The following is a 19344-nucleotide window of genomic DNA, read 5'->3' on the forward strand; positions in this document are numbered from 1 at the left end:
ACTGCTGGTTTGTCGTTGTGAGCCGCTCAGTCGCAGTCCGTTGGCGCTGCGCAACGTGGGAATCTACGCAGACACAGTTTGCACGTGTAAGTCGCATCCGGACCTGTCTTTGCCTTGAAGTTTTTCGTATCTGCGTGCGACCCGAAGGGACGGCGAACAGCACCGGCGCCGGTGGGAGGGCAGTTTTCGCCCCTTTAAAATATTTCCCGCTCCCCCCCCCCCCGAAAAAAAGGCCTGTAATCGCTTTCTTCCAGCGCTAACTCTTAGCTTCGAGACGGAGAATTCACCGCTAACATGATGATGGATTTTATTATTTGCTACGTATAGCACAATCTGCCTATGTGGGGTGGGGAATCGCACAAGAACCCGGAGGCTCCCGCTGCACACAACCGAATCGCACCTCTACACTTTCTTTTCTCCGCATTTGGATTCCCGCCAAGCGCCTCGTCCCTGTGCGCATGCCGGACGGTGTGGAAATGCGCATGCGCCCTCCCACCGACGAGGAAACGTTTGGTCGAGGGAGAGGAGATAGGCCGCGTCCGAAGCCGGGGGCTCGCCTAGATGTCTTCGCCGGAGGAGGCGCAGGTTGCGCCGGCCGCGGAGGGTGACCTGCCCCCGGAGTGGGAGACGGATGAAGAGCGCATGGCTTTCCTGTTTTCGGCCTTCAAGCAGAGCCGGGAGGTCAACGCCACTGAGTGGGATAGCAAGATGGTCTTCTGGAGCGAGCTGGTGCTGAAGTGGGGGCGGCGCCGGGGAGGGGTCCGCACCTGTCTTCGAGAGCTCCAGCAGGCCTTCGAGCGGCGGGGGAGCGTCCCCCTGGGCCTGGGCACCGTCCTGCGAGAGCTGCTCAGGTACTGCCCGGTACTGCTTATCTCTTCTCAGCCCCGCTCTCTTAGCCCTCTTTTCAGTTTGCAGCTGTGCCTCTGAGCGCGTGCAGAGTGAAGTTCTTTCCCTGCTGGGCGACCCGCGCGCGGAGGGAGCGGATTCATTGGCCGTGGGTGTGCTTCTAGAGGGAGGAGGAACAAAGGACGAAGAAAGAAGGGGGCAAGATAACACGTTGTTTATTTACACCCTAACTTTTCCCTTGATAGGGACTCAAGGCGGTTTGCAGATAAAAATAACAGCTAAAGAACATGGGGGAAATTCCACAATCATTAAATAACAATTAAACAGCTACATGATTAAAACTATCAATATCTATAGCTCTCTATGTATCTATATAAGCTATTAAAATATACATATAAGTACAATAAAAACAGCACAGCACCAGCTGTTTCATTAAAAGCAGTCAGTTCCCAAAAGCTTGTTGGAACAAGAAAGGCTTCACCTGCTGGCAAAAGGACCATAATATGTGATCTAGTAACCTATTAGTTTAGTTCTATTTAAACATCCATCAAGGCATAACTGCATACTGTATTAATGTCAACCAAAATATTTATGTTGACAGCTAGCAACTCTGTTCAGCTCAATTCTGTGTCAAATAAAATATAAAAATTCCTTCCAGTAGCACCTTAGAGACCAACTAAGTTTGTTATTGGTACGAGCTTTCGTGTGCATGCACACTTCATTTTGTTTTGACTACGGCAGACCAACTCGGCTACCTGTAACTAGATCTGTGTCAAATGATAGTGATATTCAGTTCTCTCTCTTGTTTTTTTGTTCTTCTGTAAGGTACTTAGGGAGCCCTTTGGCTAAAGAATGTGGTTAATAAATAAACTGTTGTGAATAAAATTAGCAAAGATTTCTGGCCATATGAGAATTTTTCTGGCCTTTAACATCACTATCTTCTTCTTATTATTATTACTGGTCTTTAACATTCTACAAGGCTCTTGTTTTCCTGCCACTGCTACTATTCCGGAAGCTGGTGTGCTTATCTTGTATGCATTGGAGTGACCTTTGCATAAAACTTTTATGGACTTTAGCCCAGTTAGGGAATGCATATAACATGTTGGCTAAAGATGTGAAAGGAGAGGTTGTGGATAACTCAGCTCTGCTCCCCCTACAGGGTCCCCAGTAGCTCTCAACACCCTCCAACTCTTTTAAGGGCAACTATAGGCTTTAAGGTGGCACAACATTTACTTACTTACTCTCCCATTCTTTTAGGGCCAGCCGTTACAAAACATTTTATAATATATATATTTTTAAGAAAACAAATTAATTAAAAAAAATAACAAAACTCAGCATATTTAGGGAGCTATAATATCCTAGTCCCAAACTATTCTGAGGTTTGTTTACATCTGGCACCAGAAACCTGTGTGATAGCTCCCATATATTATTGGGCTACCACAATTTTTTCCTCAGGTTTTAGATAGTCAGTAGGGAACCTCTGGCTCATGGGTTCACCAGGGCTCCCCATTTGGCCCACTAGGCTATTCTGGCTAAGCCATGCACACCAGCCCAGTGGCACTTGCAAAATTCTGTGAGTAGCGTGTTGGGAGGCTCTCTACAAGCACTGACAATCAACTAGTTGAACATGCTTGCAGGGAGCTCTGTGCTGTGTTGAAGGAGATGGGTATGTTTAGCTTGGAAAAAGGAGTCTGAGAGGAGATATGATAGCCATCTTCAAATATCTCAAGGGCTCGAACGAATGGCTTCAAGACAAGAAAGGAGATTCTGACTAAATATCAGGAAGAACTTCTAACAGTACGTGCTGTTTGACAGTGGAATGGACTCCCTAAGGAGGTTGTGGAATCTCCTTCCTTGGAGGTTTTAAAGCAGAGCTTGGATGGCCATCTGCTATGGATGCTTTAGCTGTGCTTCCTGCATTGCAGGGGGTTGGACTAGATGACCCTTGGGGTCCCTTCCAACTCTACAATTCTGTAATTCTATGAAGCCCTGACAATCAGCTGTTTGTCAGGGCTTTAGAGCATTGCACCTCCGCCTGTCAGAGTTGTCAGTAGGGGTGGGGAAGGGGAGATAACATTCCAACATGCCAGCCAGATCCAGTTCCCCACCCTGTCCTGGAGAGTGATCTGTCTTAGCGTGTTTATTTTACAAGCTGAAAACTTGGACTCCCATGTGTGCCTAACGTTTGGAGTTGGTATCTATTAATTGTTTCTAATGAGCTTATGAAATGGAAAATTTTCTGTGGGGAAAATAAAGCACTGTAAAATATTCTGTCCCACATTACTGCTTTTCAAACATTTCCAATAATAACATGATGAAACAAACTCTGCATTGAGATGGACATTGCAGCTTTTAGTATACTAACCTGCTCTGTCAAAAAATAGTTCTTTTGCCATTTTTTAAAATTTTAACCCTATTTTACAGGACTAAACTTAAATCCCTGTGCACTCACTTTCCTTAGCATCTTTCTCTGCGGGTGCAATGGGGACATGCCCAGTACTCTCTTGTCCCTTATTGCTCCCTGCATTTGTTCCCACTTGTTACATTTTGATAATTCAAAGGTAAATTACAAATATCAGGAAGTAAAGTAAGACACTCATATTCATATTGCATACATTTATTTGTATATATAAATTGTAAATAATAACTCAATTGACTAAGGGTTGATAGGTGTACTGTAATATCTCAATCTTCTTCGATGTGAACGAATAAAATGCATAGTCTGTTAAAAGTTAAAGTTTCACTGTGTTTTCTATGTCTCTCATTGATAAATAAGGGTTTCTGTTCCTGCATTTCATTATTCTAATAAAATGTAAACAAGTTCCAGTGTTCAAACTGTTATAATACCTGATTTTAGTTTTTCCAGCCCCCACAGCAACACAGTTTCAGTTTATTTAGCACTCAAATATTTCTTGGTCTTTTCCAGTGGCATATGTACTGCAGACCTATATTTAACTCCGAAGTCCCCATAGTATCAACCTTTTACAGTGGTAGTCTTCACTTTTTAAAGACCTGGAGCCCACCTTTCATCCAAACATGTACTTGGAGACCCATTCATTATTATTATTATTATTATTACGATATATTTGCATGGTGGTAGTGCTGCTGTTGCCCGTCTTGAAGACTACAGTACTGCTTTACAGTATCCTCTGCATTTATCATACCCATACTTCTTCAGTATGAGGCAGCAGTAGCATGGCAGTCACAGAAGGCTGATTTTTGTCAATTTAGATAAGTATTCCCTATGGCTTTGCTGAAACTTACAGCATTTATATAATGCTCTTCCCTCAGACGTGGCAAGTTGCAGAGGGAGTCTGACTTCATGAGCAGCGTAGACAGCAGCTGGATCTCCTGGGGCGTTGGGGTCTTCATTCTGAAGCCACTGAAGTGGACCCTGTCTAGTGTGTTAGGTGACAGCAAAGTGCCAGAGGAGGAGGAAATTCTGATCTATGTGGAGTTACTTCAGGTAGGCTTTCTGATGCTTGGCGATCACATATCATGAGGATGTTGGGGAGAGCTGATAGTTTCTGTTATGCAATGGTAAAAAATATTGTTGAGTGTGTGGGAAACACTTGAAGAGACCTGTAGTTGTTTTTGATATACAGTGTTACCTCGGTTTTCGAGCGTCTTGGAAGCCGAACGTTTCGGAACCTGAATGCTGAAAACCCGGAAGTAATTGCTTCCATTTTCGAATGCGCCTCAGAAGTTGAATGACTTCCGCTGAGTTTTTTCCTTTTTTCTCCATTGACTTTGCCGACCGCCCTTTGCACCTCAGTTGTCAAATGTTTTGGGAGGTTGAACGGACTTCCGGAATGAATTACGTTCGACAACCAAGGTACCACTGTATGTTCAGGAAATCACTCAGAGGATCCCTCATGCAGAAAAACCCAACAGTTCATAGAGCTGTTGTGGATTACCAGGAACATGGATATTTAATGAATGTGTACTGCAAATTCTCCTCATGCTTTTTCAGAGCTCTCTACCATACTTGCAAAGGATTTCCATCTTTATACCTTACTGTATTCCTTGTTTAGTTTTAAGTTCAGATATCTTCTCCCTGTGGTGCTACTTGAACCATGTAAATATAGTTTGGAGTGGCACTTTCAATAATTCCAGGATGCCTTCAGTCAAGTGTAATTCGCAGTAAGCCAGCCAATCAGTACGGCTTCAACTCAACACTGCACTGCACTAAGAACAGCATATATCTTTCATATTCAGTATCATCTTGCTTAAATATTCAAGTGACTAATTTTTGAAAGAAGCCTATTTTCTCACCCGTGTAGGCTGAGAATAGAATAGAATAGAGTTATTGAATAGAATTATTGCATTGCAATTTGTGATCATATTCTGACTGTGAATCAGTAGGAATCCTTCAGAGAGTGAAGGAAAAGCTGTAGGCCAGCTCACTTCCATAAACATGTTCCATTAGATATTTGAGGAAGCAGAGAAATCTGCACCAGATTAGCAGTTCTCCTTCTCACCCTACGACCCTCAAGTGTTATTGTATTTCTGCTTTAATATTTAAAAGTTTCTCTTTTGCTCTTCACACCCAGGAACCTTGAAGATGAAGTAGCAGAGTGAAAATTAATACTGTTTTTAAAAAGCATTTTTATATTGTTCTGCTGCTGAAAAAACTCCGAGTTGTTGTTTTTTGAGATCAGTAGTAAACAAGATAGTCCCTGCTCTCAGGCTTTCAACCTAAAGGACATGATACAGTAGGGGAAAGGGATGAAGCTGTAAAACAGGTGAACTCAGCCACTCATTTTTAGAAGGCTCTTATAATTGCCAGCTTGAATGGAAAAAAATTGGAGAAAGGAGGAGCCAAAGTGAGCCGGCCTCTTAGCAGAGTGGCCGTGCTTCTGATCTTTCCCTGTGCTGCCCATAGTATTAATTAGACATGTGTGCTGACTTATACTAACTGTGTTTATTTGCTGTAAGCTAGAGGCCAGAAACAGGTGGGCTACCGATTATCTAATGATACTCAAATCTAATATGTAGCTGAACAGTAAAAACCACTGATCTAAACTGTGGTGTGCTCTGTACTGTATTGTGAATGAGATGTGAATGTCATCTGTAGCAATGCCTTGCTATTTCTGAGTCAGGTTAGGATATTAAGCAATTCTGGTTTAGTTTGTGCATGGTGCCCACAACAGAGGCAGGGAATAAAGAGTTCAGTGCAAATTGTTACTTTCTTTAGGAAAAGGCAGAAGAAGTGTATCATTTCTACCAGAATTCCACACTTTCTTCACACCCTGTGGTTGGCCTGTCAGAGCTGCGTTCCCTGTGCACTAGCATTTGTTCGGACGAAAGGACGTTCTGTCTGGTGCTGCTGCAGCTGCAGAAGGAAAAAAGGGTCACGGTGCTGGAGCAGAATGGCAATAAGGTAGGGTTTTCATATTTTGAAGAGCAAGAAAGAGGACACATTTGCCGACTTCTACTTTTAACTATGGATCGCTATGATGAGACTCATTTTACATACCCATGAAAAGAGGGCATGTCCTGGAAAAAGAGGATATATGGCAACCCTAATAAAGAGTTAAAATGTGAGTTGCATTTCTGGGAGTTGTGCTGTTTCTGAATGGAAATAAGTTGGGCCAAATAAAGCCAGTCTTCCATTTGCCCTGTGCTCACTCATTCAGCAAAAGGTTTCCCCCTCTAAAATGAAAACCCAAAGTGGCAATGAAGATATCTACAGCATTTAAGTGAGATAGGGCAGCATTCAGCTGAATTCGTCATTTCATAATTAAAAATGGAAACATGGGCTTATGGGCAGGGGAAGGGTTGGTCATATCCTCATCTATAATATCCTGTCATTCCACCTCCAAATAATTCTGAGGTTGTGGGAATTTGAACTTATTTGACTATGACGTATGGAGTGAACATCCTAATAGTTGAAAAGGCTTGGTGAGCTCTGGATTGCAGAAATGCAGTGGAGGTCTTCTATTTTCTTCTAATCGTACTTCAGGCAGTATCTTGTACTGCCCTGAAAGTACAAGATAGCTGATACAGACTTTAAAATGTGGTTCACAATTTTACAGAACTTGGCTAATGCAAGATATTCAGTGTTTCACAAATGAAGACAGAGACATGCTTGTAACAGCATCAGTTCAAAAGTCATTGACTCCCCAAACCTATGTTGCTGAAATGTTTTCTCTGACGGCTGTATTCACTTACTCTTCAGTAGACTTCCCTCTATATATGCCAAGAGGATGTTTGTTCTTTTGGTTAAAGATAGGCTAGAAAACACACACATTATCCTACAATTTGTTAGCAACATATTCAAATAGGGTGTGTGTAGAATGACAGCTTGAGCACTACATCGTGCCTGTCATGCATGTGCTTTTACATATTTGCATTAGAGATAAGATGCATCCACTTTGCAGCTCAAATTTTAATTTCTGTCAACCGGGAAAAGATGTTGAAACCGGAAGAAGTCCAGCAACTCTAATAAAGTATCTCTAAAATACAAAAATAGGGACATATACTGGAAAGCAGAAAGTCTCCCTGGGAAATAAGAGACAATTGGACCTTAAGATGTTGGGATGAGATCTTATATCATAATGAAATTCTCTTTCAGATAATGAAATTTGCTCGAGGTCTTCATACCAAAGTATCTCCAGTGAATGATGTTGACATCGGGGTTTATCAGCTCATGCAAAGTGAACAGCTGCTGTCTCAGAAAGTGGAGTCCCTGGCACAAGAAGCAGAGAGGTAATATGGGGTGTGTGTCCTTTACATCCTTAAAGCTGTCAGTTATGTCACAACTCATGCATTGCTGAGCTGTGGTCCTTCAGGCAAGGGGCATCTTTTAATCAATTTTTATTAAAAGTTTTCCACATAAAATACAATAAAAGCCAAACTAATCTAGAGAAAAGAGATAAGAAAAAAGGAAGAATAAGAATATAAAGAAGAAGAGAGAGAAGGAAAAAAGAGAAAGTGAAAGCCCTCTATCAGAATTATATCTTAACCCTTATTCCACACACAGAAGAGTGAACCCTCCCCGCTCTCACCTGCGAACTTCCCCTTCTTCCCCCAGCCCCCCCCCCCACCCTGGGAGAGCCTCTCTGCCCTGCTCTTCACACAGGGCCCCCACCTTCCGCCCATCACCTTCCTGTGTGTATCTTCATTAGTCCAAAATAGGGAACTTCAAAAAGCAAAGCATAGATGTAGATAGAATTAACCAAAGAAAAACAAGAATTGGAGATCATAGAAAGAAAAGAAAAAAGAAAAAGAAGGGCTTCCGATTCTTTGTCTGGCAATTATGTATATGGCAGTTATTCGAAGTGTGCACTCCAGGATAACAATCTAACTGTATTATACAGCTGTTTCTCAATCTGCTATGTGTTTTCTCAATCTTCCATCCTGGACATCTCAAATTCGCCTTTTTCCATTCAAAAAGTAGCTCTTCAATTATTATAAATAAATGTCTTAAATAGTCCTTCTTCAGTCCAACATGATGAATTTCTCCCCAAGGTTTCAGAGAAATCTAAATAACGTAATAGTCCATTTTATGTATGTATGTATGTATGTATGTATGTATGTATGTATGTATGTATTTATTTATTTATTTGCTTGGTTTGTCTTCATTACTTTGTACTCAGTTCCATATATTTCAGTCCCCTTCCTGTTGACCATGCTTACTCTTAACTTAAAGAAAAAAGGAAAAATCCTTCTACTTTTTCCATTTTTCATCAAAACCAATTGTCAAGAGCATGGGTAGGCAACCTAAGGCCCAGGGGCTGGATCCGGCCCAATCGCCTTCTCATTCGGGCCCACGGATGGTCCGGCAATCAGCGTGTTTTTACATGAGTAGAATGTGCCCTTTTATTTAAAATGCATCTCTGGATTATTTGTGAGGCCTGCCTGGTGGTTTTACATGAGGAGAATGTGCGCTTTTATTTAAAATGCTTCTCTGGGTTATTTGTGGGGCATAGGAATTCGTTCATTTCCCCCCCAAAAAATACAGTCTGGCCCCCAACAAGGTCTGAGGGACAGTGGACTGGCCCCCTGCTGAAAAAGTTTGCTGACCCCTGGTCAAGAGCTTTGAGGCTTTTTCTTCTTTATTCACTTCAGTTTGTACACAAGGCCCTTTCTCAGTTTCATCTCTGCCATCTCTGGTTGTCTCTTAATGTCCGTGTTTATAAATCCATTCATTTCTTCCAGCATCACAACATCTTTCAGTTCATCATCTGCTGTTATCCATTTTGCCTTTACCTTCTCATATTCCCTCAGAAGAGGATCCATATCTTTTCCCACAGGTCCTGTGCACAGAGGCGTCCTAGCCATAGAGGCTACTGGCACAATGTGCCAGGGTGCCACGGCTTGGAGGGTGCCTCCGCCAACAACGCCGCCCTCCAGTCCCACCGACAGCACTGCCCTCGCCCACCTCTTCTAGGGCTGCGGGCGCCGTCGCAGGGAAGCCGGAGCCTAGCCTCCCCTTGGCGCGGCAGCCAGGGCTCCCTGGACGGCCGCACAGCGCAGCCTGAGAAGAAGCGGGTGAAAGCGGCATTGCTGGCGGTGAGCCTCATGGCCGCACCGCGCTGCTGCTTCAGCCGCGCTGGCGGAGGCAGAGGGCGAGTTTGAGTTCGGTGCCACACCGCGCCCTCCGACTGCCTGCTGCGCCTGGCCCTGCCCGGCGGAGCGCAAGGGGCGCCGGAGGGATCTTCGCACCACGGCGCCACATATAGTTAAGACGGCCCTGCCTGTGCGTTCTTTAGTCTGATGCGTCTCTGAACTAATCTCTTTTAATGTTCAATGCATCTCAGCTCTTAATTTTGTCAGCTGTTCATCCAGCAGCCACCGCATGACACCAACGATAGATGAAGCATTTAGCGTTGCTTTTGCCATATTGGGTTCTATTAATCTCCCCCTTTGGCAGTCTCTGCATCCAGGAACTTGTGCATGTTCAGGCAAGGGGCATCTTGACTGCTGAACTATAGTTAAGGCATTTGGTAAATCATGACCTTGTTTTTATAAAGTTTCTTTATAAAAGGGTACAAAAAATACGAGAGGAGCAGATCTACAATTGCTTCAGTAGTGATACTGAGATGCACCACATGTGTGGGGTTACAATCTGCCATCAGTCTAAGAATGACCACCTAATACGTAATAAATAAGAAACTGAGCTGCTTACACTTTGCTTTTGTAGATGTAAAGAGGAGGCCCGGAGCGCTTGTAGAGCTGGGAAAAAGCAGCTGGTAAGTCCTATGTTTTCTTAACTAGGCAACTGAAAGTTGTGTGGGATGTGTACGTCCAAAGCCAACCTGCTTCAAAGTTCATGTGTTTTGGTGAGTTTAGCACATGGGTAGGCAAACTAAGGCCCAGGGGCCAGATCCAGCCCAATCGCCTTCTAAATCCGGCCCACGGACGGTCCGGGAGTCAGCATGTTTTTACATGAGTAGAATGTGTCCTTTTATTTAAAATGCCTCTCTGGATTATTTGTGGGGCATAGGAATTCGTTTATTTCCCCCCAAAAACAATATATTCCAGCCCCTCCCCCCAAGGTCTGAGGGACAGTGGATCAGCCCAGAGGAGTAGCGAGCCGCTTGGCTGTTGGGGGCGGCAAACCAAGTGGCACCCCCCAGGGGCGGGGCCTCGCTCCGTAGCGTATGTGTCATGACGCATGCGCTACGGAGCGCAGTCCAGGCGGACTGCTACAGACATGCGCAGTCCGCCCGGACTCCCAAGCTGCCACCTGGCACCCCTTCCATGTGGCAGCTTGGGAGTCGCACTTGTGGGGGGTGGGGGTGGCGCAGAGTTTCACCCTCCCCAGGCTGGAACTCGGGGCGCCACACCCCCTACGTCCTGCCCTCGTTATGCCACTGGATCAGCCCCCTGCTGAAAAAGTTTGCTGACCCCTGGTTTAGCACTTGTCCAGCCTCTTGTTGAGGTTGAAGGGCATCTCACTGCAGCACAATAAACTTTTCATGTGGCTGTTCATGGACATATATGAGCTCATTTTGTAGTATGGGGTCTAATGTGTCTTCTGTCAAGGTACTGCTTCATTTACAAAAATGTTGTGCTTTCTTGGGTGTTCAGAGCACAGTCTTTAGCTAATAGAGCTAATAGAGCACAGTCTTTTTCTTTAGCTAATAGAACTATTACAGTACTTTACCTGTTGAATATTTTTGGTGAAAAGAATAATTGTTACCATTCAATGATAATGTTGAGTTAAACAAAACCCTCTTCCTTTTTTTGCGTTGAGAAACTGAATGCTGCCTTACTTGTACCACTGACTTAGGCACTTCAGAAGAAACATGCACACAAAGTAAATTGTACCAATTCCCCTGCATCTACAGCAGTAGCTGACAGTTTCAGGACTTTTCTCTGTAACTTGCTAAATGCTGTGCATTTCACTCTCCAGCACCGAAATGCACATTTACCTTAAAAAAAATAAATCAGCAACAGGGGCAATTACTTCTCCCTCTCTCCCAGCAGCAAGCAGACATATGCAGTCTTAGGGACATGTATTCACTTAGCTGGATAAGCTTTGAGGGGAAGACAACCACTTTGCATGCCCTCCTGCACTGAGATTACTGTTTTAAATAGGGAGTTATTTCAGGCTGCTTTTGATGGTTGATCAAAACTGTGCCTTTATGTGCTTAGGCGCTTAGGTCTTTGAAATCGAAACGAAGAACAGAAAGACGTATTGCAGAACTTCACTCCAAGCTGGACGTAGTGCAAGGCATCCTGGACCGGATCTACGCCTCTCAGACAGACCAGATGGTATTCCTTTACTGATGTGTCTCCATTGACTCCGCTTTGCTCTGTTTAATTTTTCTGTCAAAGATTTCTGCTTGAAGATCTGCTTTGTGTTGGAAACACACATTCTTTCCACTGCAGTGTTGACTGATTTATCAGTCTGGGGCTTGTTCACACACTTCTTACCCCTTGCAGCTATAATGGAGGTAGCCAATGTGGTGCCGTCCAGGTATTACAGTCCGAGTCAGCATGACAGGTAGTCAGGCCTGATGCAAACTGTACGCTAGCAGCATCTAGAAGGCACCACGTGGTCTTTCCTGAACTCAAATATTTATTAAAAAAATTCCTTCCAGTAGCACTTTAGAGACCAACTAAGTTTGTTATTGGTCTCTAAGGTGCTACTGGAAGATTTTTTTATTTTATTTTTTTGTTTTGACTATGGCAGAACATGGCTACCTACCTGTAACTCAGATATTTCTTCTTTTCTATCTCTCCGATTCTCTTCCTGACACAGAGCATACATTGGCTTTGGCACATCTATGGCCGGTTGATCCCCATTTGCCTGTTGCTGTGTGTCACTGCTGTTAGCAAGCTGCCTCAGTAGACATGTGTTTCATTCTAGAAGCTTTATGAATTATAAACTTTAGACATTGGCAGTAGCACCTCTTGGCAGATTTACCCAGTAACTTAAACTCACATAGTACTTAATTTATAGGGTAGGATATTTATTGGTATACATACAGTGGTACCCCGCTAGACGAAAATAATTCGTCCCGCGAAAATTTTCGTCTAGCGGGGTTTTCGTCTTGCGGAGCGGCAATGGGAGCCGCGCTCCGCAAAACGAAAAAAAAAAAGACGAACTTTTTTCGTCTTGCGAGGCAGCCCCATAGACTTTTTCGTCTAGCGGGGCTGCCTCCCGCTAGACGAATGCTTTCGTCTAGCGAGTTTTTCGTCTAGCGAGGCATTCGTCTAGCGGGGTACCACTGTACACATCACCAGTGAGGAATTGCTCAGTAATGATAAATATTTCCTTGATCTGGGAGAATTAGCTGATTAATTCTAACCAAGCAGAAGCGTGCAGAGTGTAAAAGGAAATGGAATTGTGTGTATAAAGCACAGCTTAGGAAGGCATGCTAACCTGCTCTCTCCACTGGGCTCACTTTGCATACTAAGCCTCAGTCTAGGCCTAATCAGGCCTATGACAGGGAGAACCCGTGAGTGGCTTCTGAAATACGGACACATGTGAAGATAGGGAAAAGGAGCAGATGTGGAGGCTACAATTTGTAGTGAAAGTACCTCTGGAAGACAGGATAGGGAGCAAGCCTGGTGGAGAATCCTGAAGAAGAAAGAACTGGGTGCATTGAAACTCCTGAGTCTTTCAGAAAAACCTTGAAGAAAGCAAGTAAGAGGTCCTGAAAATAACTCCTCTGCAAAAGTTCACTCTCCCAAGCATATGGCTTGCAAGATATTTCAGTTGAGATTACAACCTTAACTCCTTCATCTACTTTCCATCAGGCCTCAAGTGGCCTCCTGACAAAGTAAATCCAACTGAAGCCATTTTAAAAATCATATAGGCAATATTGGGGTGGAGTGCCCCCCAGAATCAGTGAGTATTGTTTATTATTTATTTAGAGCATTTGTATCCCGCTCTTCAGCCCAAAAAGCTCCCTGAGCAGCTTACATGAAATTAAAACAAAACACTCCCTAACCACAGACTTACTTACAGACAAACAAACAAACAAATAAATAGGCTATTTAAAAAGGTGAAGAACTGCAACAGATTACTGAAAATACTTGTGAAATAACAGGCTATTCTCTTTCCTCCCAATAAGGTATTTAATGCTTACCAGGCTGGAGTTGGAGCTCTGAAGTTATCCATGAAAGATGTCACCGTGGAAAAGGCAGAGAACCTGGTGGATCAGATTCAAGAGGTACCATAAAGAGGATGTACATGTAAATCACTAATGCATCAGTTGAAAAACAAATCATCTGTACAAGTGTTAGTTAAATGAGAATCACATTGGTTGCTGCAGGTTGCTTCTTAGCTTTCTGTTAAGTGGTTTCCATATCTGCCTTTGCTTAACCCCTCTTAGCAGGCTTTGTTTCAGATGCCAGGGTGGTGTAGTGGTTAGAGCAGGGGTCAATGATCTCCCTCCAGTCCTCTGTCTGGCCCTTCAGACTCTCCTCGATCTACACCCCTCACTGGCTCTGCTGCACATCGTCCTGCAGTTATTTTGCAATCTGTCCTTGTCTTGCAATAATGTAAGTGTAGAACCCTCTGAACTGTTTGTGACTAGACTGTAGTCATTGGAAGATTGCCCATGAGGGGATGCGTCCCTCAGGCTTGAAAAATGTTCCCTAGCCCTGAACTAGAGTGTTGGGCTCAGCCAGGGAGATTCAGGTTCAAATACTTGCTCACCCATGAAGCTTGCTGAATTGCTGTGGACAAATCACTATGGTCTAGCTCAGCCTGCCTTGTAGGATCATTGTGGGATTAAAATGAAGTAAAATGAAGGATTTCATGTGTGCCAACTGAGCTCCTTGGAAGGTGGATTAAAAGTGTAATAAATGGCAGTATCTGCTGCTTTTTTCAGCTCTGTGACACCCAGGATGAAGTAGCGCAAACCTTAGCAGGAGTTGGAATCAATGGCTTAGGTGAGTCCAAACTCTTAAGCATCCAAACCCTTCTTGTTAGGTTTTCTAGCTTAAAACCTCATATCCAGACATTTGAACAGAGTCTTCCTCAAATGGTAGTGCTGGTCAGCACGATGGGGATTGTAGTCCAAAACATCTGGAGGACAGTGGCCTAGCATGGGTTGCCAGTGCCCTAGGCAAGGCAAGTATTGCGCCCCCTAACCTGTGAGGAGAAGCAATCCTACATCACAGGATTGAGGGAAATGTTTGAGGAGCCCCACCATGCGAGAGTCTATCCCTACTCTGCGCTTGAGGGACATAGGGCATCTAGGACTCACAGGTTATGGTGAGCACAGAGCAACCCTTCAAATGGAAGAAACACTCCAGTGGTGCAAACCTTTTCCTTGTCGGCATGCTCTCTGCACAAGCTCTGTGGCTCCTTCCTTTTTGTGCACCCAAGGAGAGCCCCACTTGGAGAAAAGGTGGTGGTGATGGTGGATTTGGTTTCAAAGAGTTGCATGTGGCAGCAGAGTGCCGGGCCACCAGGGCTGTCCTTGAGTGGGCTGGGCAGCACCATCCCCATTGGAATGGGCTGAAGCGAGTGGGAGTGTCTCTGCCAAGGCTCAGGACAATGGGCGGAGGAAGCTGGCAGCAGGCAGGATGGAGGTGCTGGCTGCCACTGGACCATCAAAGCGTCTTCATGCAGCACTGCTGCTGTTGCTAAGCAGAGCCATGGAGCAGCAGCAGGACATGCATCCATGCCTCCTCAGGCTGGGGTGCCGCCACCACCGCGAGTCTTGCCGGCCGCCCTCCTCCCCCGACAAGGTGCTTGCAGGACAGCCTGCTGCTGCCTGACAGTGAGTTGAGGTGACCCACTTGTAGCTTGCGCTGGGGCAGCAGACCTGGGCTTGAATGGGAGAAAAAAGTGAATGAGAATTCCAAGGGTCCAGTGCATGTGTTGCGCACAGACACATTTCCTCCCCTCTGCACACACAGAAGGAAGCCTCGAGGGCTTCGTCCTTTCGCCATAGTAGTGGTGAGGATCAGTTTCGCGAGCAGAAATAAAACTTTGAGAAAGGAGCTGAGCCACCACAGTAGCTGAGGCTTGGAGGTGGGGAAGCATCCCTCACCCAGCTTACCACCCACCCCATACTATGCCACTGCTTGAGGAGACCTAGGTGGGACAGGCTGACAGAGTGCCTCTTGTGGTCTGTAAAAGGCATGAGTGAGGTGGGTCCCATTCCCAACTGTAATATATTGCCACTATTTGATTTTCTTGTTAGGAAAAACAACAAGAGTGCATTCTCAGTAGGGCTGAGCAGAATAAGAAAACCTTCTTCAAGCTCTTGCCCTTCTTATAGATCTTAAGAAGGTTATAGTACATCTTACAGCTATGTGTCCTGGAGCTGATCACTCCTGTTGAACATGTCTTCTAATCCTATGTGCAGTTAGTAGGGAATAGGCACTGTTGAAATCTGGGACTTGATTCTGAGTAAATTTACCAGGAGCCCAAGCTGTATGTCTCACTGGAATGTATTTGTTCTCCAGTATCAGAAGCAGATGCCGAGGAACTGGAAAAGGAGCTGGACACTCTTCTCCTGGACTCCTCAAAAGATCTTCTGGACCTGCCTCCCGTTCCACAGAAGCCATTATTTCCTCAGTCCGTAGTGCTTCCTAGCATCTCAGATGCTGAGCTTGAAGCAGAGTTGGAAAAGCTCGCTCATTCAGTTGGAGGTATGTTTCTGTAATACTGTTTTCCAGAGTCTAATGTTGCTTCTTAATTAACCAGTTTGCAAATCCCAGTAAACTAGAGTGGACGCTTGGGTTGCGAACGTGATCCGTGCTGAAGGCGCGTTTGCAACCCGCGCTGCTGCATCTGTGCACACGTGTGATGCAATTATGCACTTGCGCAAAATGCAATTTAGCGCTTCTGCGCATGTGCAAGCGCCGAAACCCGGAAGTAACCTGTTCCAGTACTTCCGGGTTCAGCACGTTCGTATCCTAAAAACGCGCAACCCCCAGCGAGTGCAACCCAAGGTATGACTGTATAGCTAATTGACTACCATGAATTTGCTACTTGGCTTCTTAATTCATGCATTAATTCCATGCATTAATGAATGGAAGAAAGAAGCTACAATTTCTGGCTTTGCGTTATGTCCGAACTGGAGGTCGTGGTTGCTTTTGCTAACAAACTACAATCTGTAGCCATGATTTATTCTTGACTTACTGAAAGTGATTTGTTTGAGCAAAACAAACCACAATCCCTGGTTTGGACATGATGCACAACCAGAGATTGTGGTTTGCTTTCTCTTCAACCTAGTGTGGAAAAGCAAAGGTAGCACAGTCAGCATGTTTGTTGTAAACTATTGTAACATGGAAACGAGGCCAAAACATGTAGAGATCCCATCAGCAGGCTCCCTGCAGAGTTATGCTCTCTTTCTTCCCAAGTGTGTTACTCTGGGCTTCTTAGCTACGTCGGTTGCATGCCAGTACAGAATTCTTCTGCTTCTTTGGATAAGGATAGTCTGCTTCTTTGGATAATGAAAAGGGCCTGAATCTTGTTCAGCTCCACACCTCTCTCTAGCTGCCCTGGTAGTGTCCCTCCAACTCCTATAGCTCATTGTGTTACACGGTCATCTCATTTACCCTCTGAGAATAAAAATGGCTGCTTTTCTGTTGCTCTTAGGATTTAAATCTGAGCTTGGATGCAAAGGTGCATGAAGGCTGGTAGGCCAGGCATTCCCTGGCCACAGGTGGAAGGCCTACCCAAAGACTTGGGTGTGTAGTAGACATGGCCTATTGCCATAGAACCATAGCGGCAGACCTTCCTGCTTTCTAGCTTTGAAAAACTCTTATATCCAACTAAGGAGCAAGAGCTGTTTAGCAGGGGATATGCATATACTTTGTTATTTATGTAATTGTCAGTGGAAATTGTGCTTTACAAAATAATAAAAAAGACAGGCCTCTTCCCCACAAGCTTAACAATGTAAATTTTAAGTGAGTGTAGGCATGAGATTATGCATACTTAAATTTGTTTCTACCACAGTTGCAAGTGTGTTTGACCACCTTCCTTTTTGCATCATTTACAGGATTGGCACTAAAGACTGACTCAGAGGCCTCTGAGCCCAAAGGAGCTCTGGAACTACATCTCTAATGACTCAATACCACCTTTGTGCTATGATTTTGGTGATCGTAACTACAAAAGTAACTTGTGGAATGTGGGCTTATGTCCCCTCCTTGCTAGATGGCACTTTTGTAAGAGACAGGATGTACCTGCCATGACAATCCATCATCTTTCAGACAGATCCCAACTGCTGTTGCTGTTGTCTTTTCAGTGCAAAACTACAGTGTCTCCGGTTGACATGTTCACCTGTGTTGCCAGTCATGGTTGCCCTTCCCTGGCAAGTTGACACTCCTGCTGAGATTTTAACTTGTCACACGTCACCCTGAAGGCCCTCTTTCCACTACATGAAACTGAACCTAGTTGTGCCAGCTGTGGGGGAGAATCAGAAATGCAATAGGATCACAGCTTTCCTGGCATCCAGCTGTTCTGTGTGTCTGTGCAAAACATTTGCTGCACACGAGAAAGATACTGACTCTGGTAGCTCTCACTGGGCAACACGCACACGCACACACACACACACGTTGATGGTCTTTCTGTTCTTCCTTATCTGTGTTTGCGTGATGTGGACAACATAGATGTGTGACAGTTTTATTGTAGGAGATTTTTTGTTGCTGTTTCCACAAGGGGGTAGTATCTGCAAGCACAAAATGCCACTTAACCCTTTTTCAACAATAGTAGTGTAGCCTTAAATGGGACCTGCAAAGGATTCTAAAATGTAGGGGTTTAGGGCTTTTTGTTGCTGCTTGAAGATTATAATCTTTTGATGTTTAAGAAAGTACTTTTCAGTTTACCTGTAGGAAGAGCAAGTAACGTTTATCTTCTGCTTTGGTGGAATGCTCCCTTTCATACTTCTGAGAGATTTAGGGTGAGCTTTTTAGCCAGAAATTTACAGATGATGGCTACATATCTTCTGGGAGCCTATTCAATCATGTATGTTGGAAGACCTTTAAAAATGGCAGAGCTTTGGATTGATATCTCTGCACCTGGTGTATTTCTTGAGGAGAGTTGCTGTTTCCTTTTAACACAAAAATGATGATGGAATGCAGGATGGAAAAGCTAGTGGGCAAGTGCCAGTTAGCCTATTGAGATGACTGGATCTGGAAAAAAATGCAGTTCTTGCCCTCTGCAGAACACCTTTTACAAACTAAATTATATTTTGAGTAGAACCATTGAAGTGACTTAACCAGAGTTAGTCATGTCCTTTAACTTCACTGGGTTTACTCTCTGTATCTATGACTAGCATTGGATGCAGCATTGGATGCAGTGGGACAGGCCTGCACTTTTTCTGGATGGAAGTTGTTTTCTAGCCACATTAACTGCGAGAGGAAAAAGTGGCACTTTGCTTGTGTGTCAGTGCACTGTATGAAGCACACAGGTGGTGGGAACCAGTTCTATACGTAATGAGAAGCTGTGGGTCAGTAGTAGCTGTTGGTAAACTTGCAGGCTATTCCAAGACAGAGTATACACTCTAAGGCACAATGGTCTGGATGGTGTTTGCTGCTGAGCAAGCTGTGATTCAGGAAAAGTGAAGCAAAATGTTTTTGTCAAGGAAGAGTTCTGCCTAAATTGCGGGTGGGGGAAACAGCTGGCCTTGTCTCCTCAGTGTGCTGTGCTAGAATAGATACTTTGCTGATTCCCTGCAAGACACTTTTTCTGAAGGCAGGTGGCAAATGGGAGTTGCATTGAATAATTTTAATGCCATAATCTTCATTTGTTAGAAAAACAGTTAAAAGAGGGAGGAAAGGTAATCAGTCTTTAAAATAACCAATGATGTAATAAAGGGGAGGAAAGACTTCAGTTCCTCTCTATTGTTGTTTAACATGCTTCACTTTGCATATTATTCTCCCTTCATGGTTTTGTTTATTTGAAGCAGACTGCCCATTTAGATATAATTAACAGGGCTTGGAGAACACAGCCCTTTGAACAATCAGCATATTGTATTTCATGATGCATCTAAACCTTTTCTTGTCTCATAATGAGATCTTCTCTGTTGCCTGTAGCTGGAGTTGCTATTTACACTTTATGGTGTTTCTTCGACC

General features: G+C 44.3%; 1 protein-coding gene across 1 annotated transcript; it reads left to right on the forward strand.

Annotated features, from left to right (window-relative positions):
- Nucleotides 1–500: 500 nt before the first annotated feature.
- CHMP7 (charged multivesicular body protein 7) lies at nt 501–19124 on the forward strand. The gene is made up of 10 exons (XM_033171634.1): nt 501–851; nt 4138–4312; nt 6044–6229; nt 7424–7557; nt 9995–10043; nt 11452–11571; nt 13380–13478; nt 14142–14202; nt 15730–15915; nt 17271–19124. The coding sequence occupies exons 1-10, from the start codon at nt 562–564 to the stop codon at nt 17333–17335; spliced, it is 1365 nt and encodes a 454-aa protein (XP_033027525.1). The 5' UTR covers nt 501–561; the 3' UTR covers nt 17336–19124.
- The last annotated feature ends 220 nt before the right edge of the window (nt 19125–19344 follow it).

This window comes from Lacerta agilis, chromosome 15 (genome assembly GCF_009819535.1).
Source record: "Lacerta agilis isolate rLacAgi1 chromosome 15, rLacAgi1.pri, whole genome shotgun sequence".
NCBI classification, from domain to species: domain Eukaryota; kingdom Metazoa; phylum Chordata; class Lepidosauria; order Squamata; family Lacertidae; genus Lacerta; species Lacerta agilis.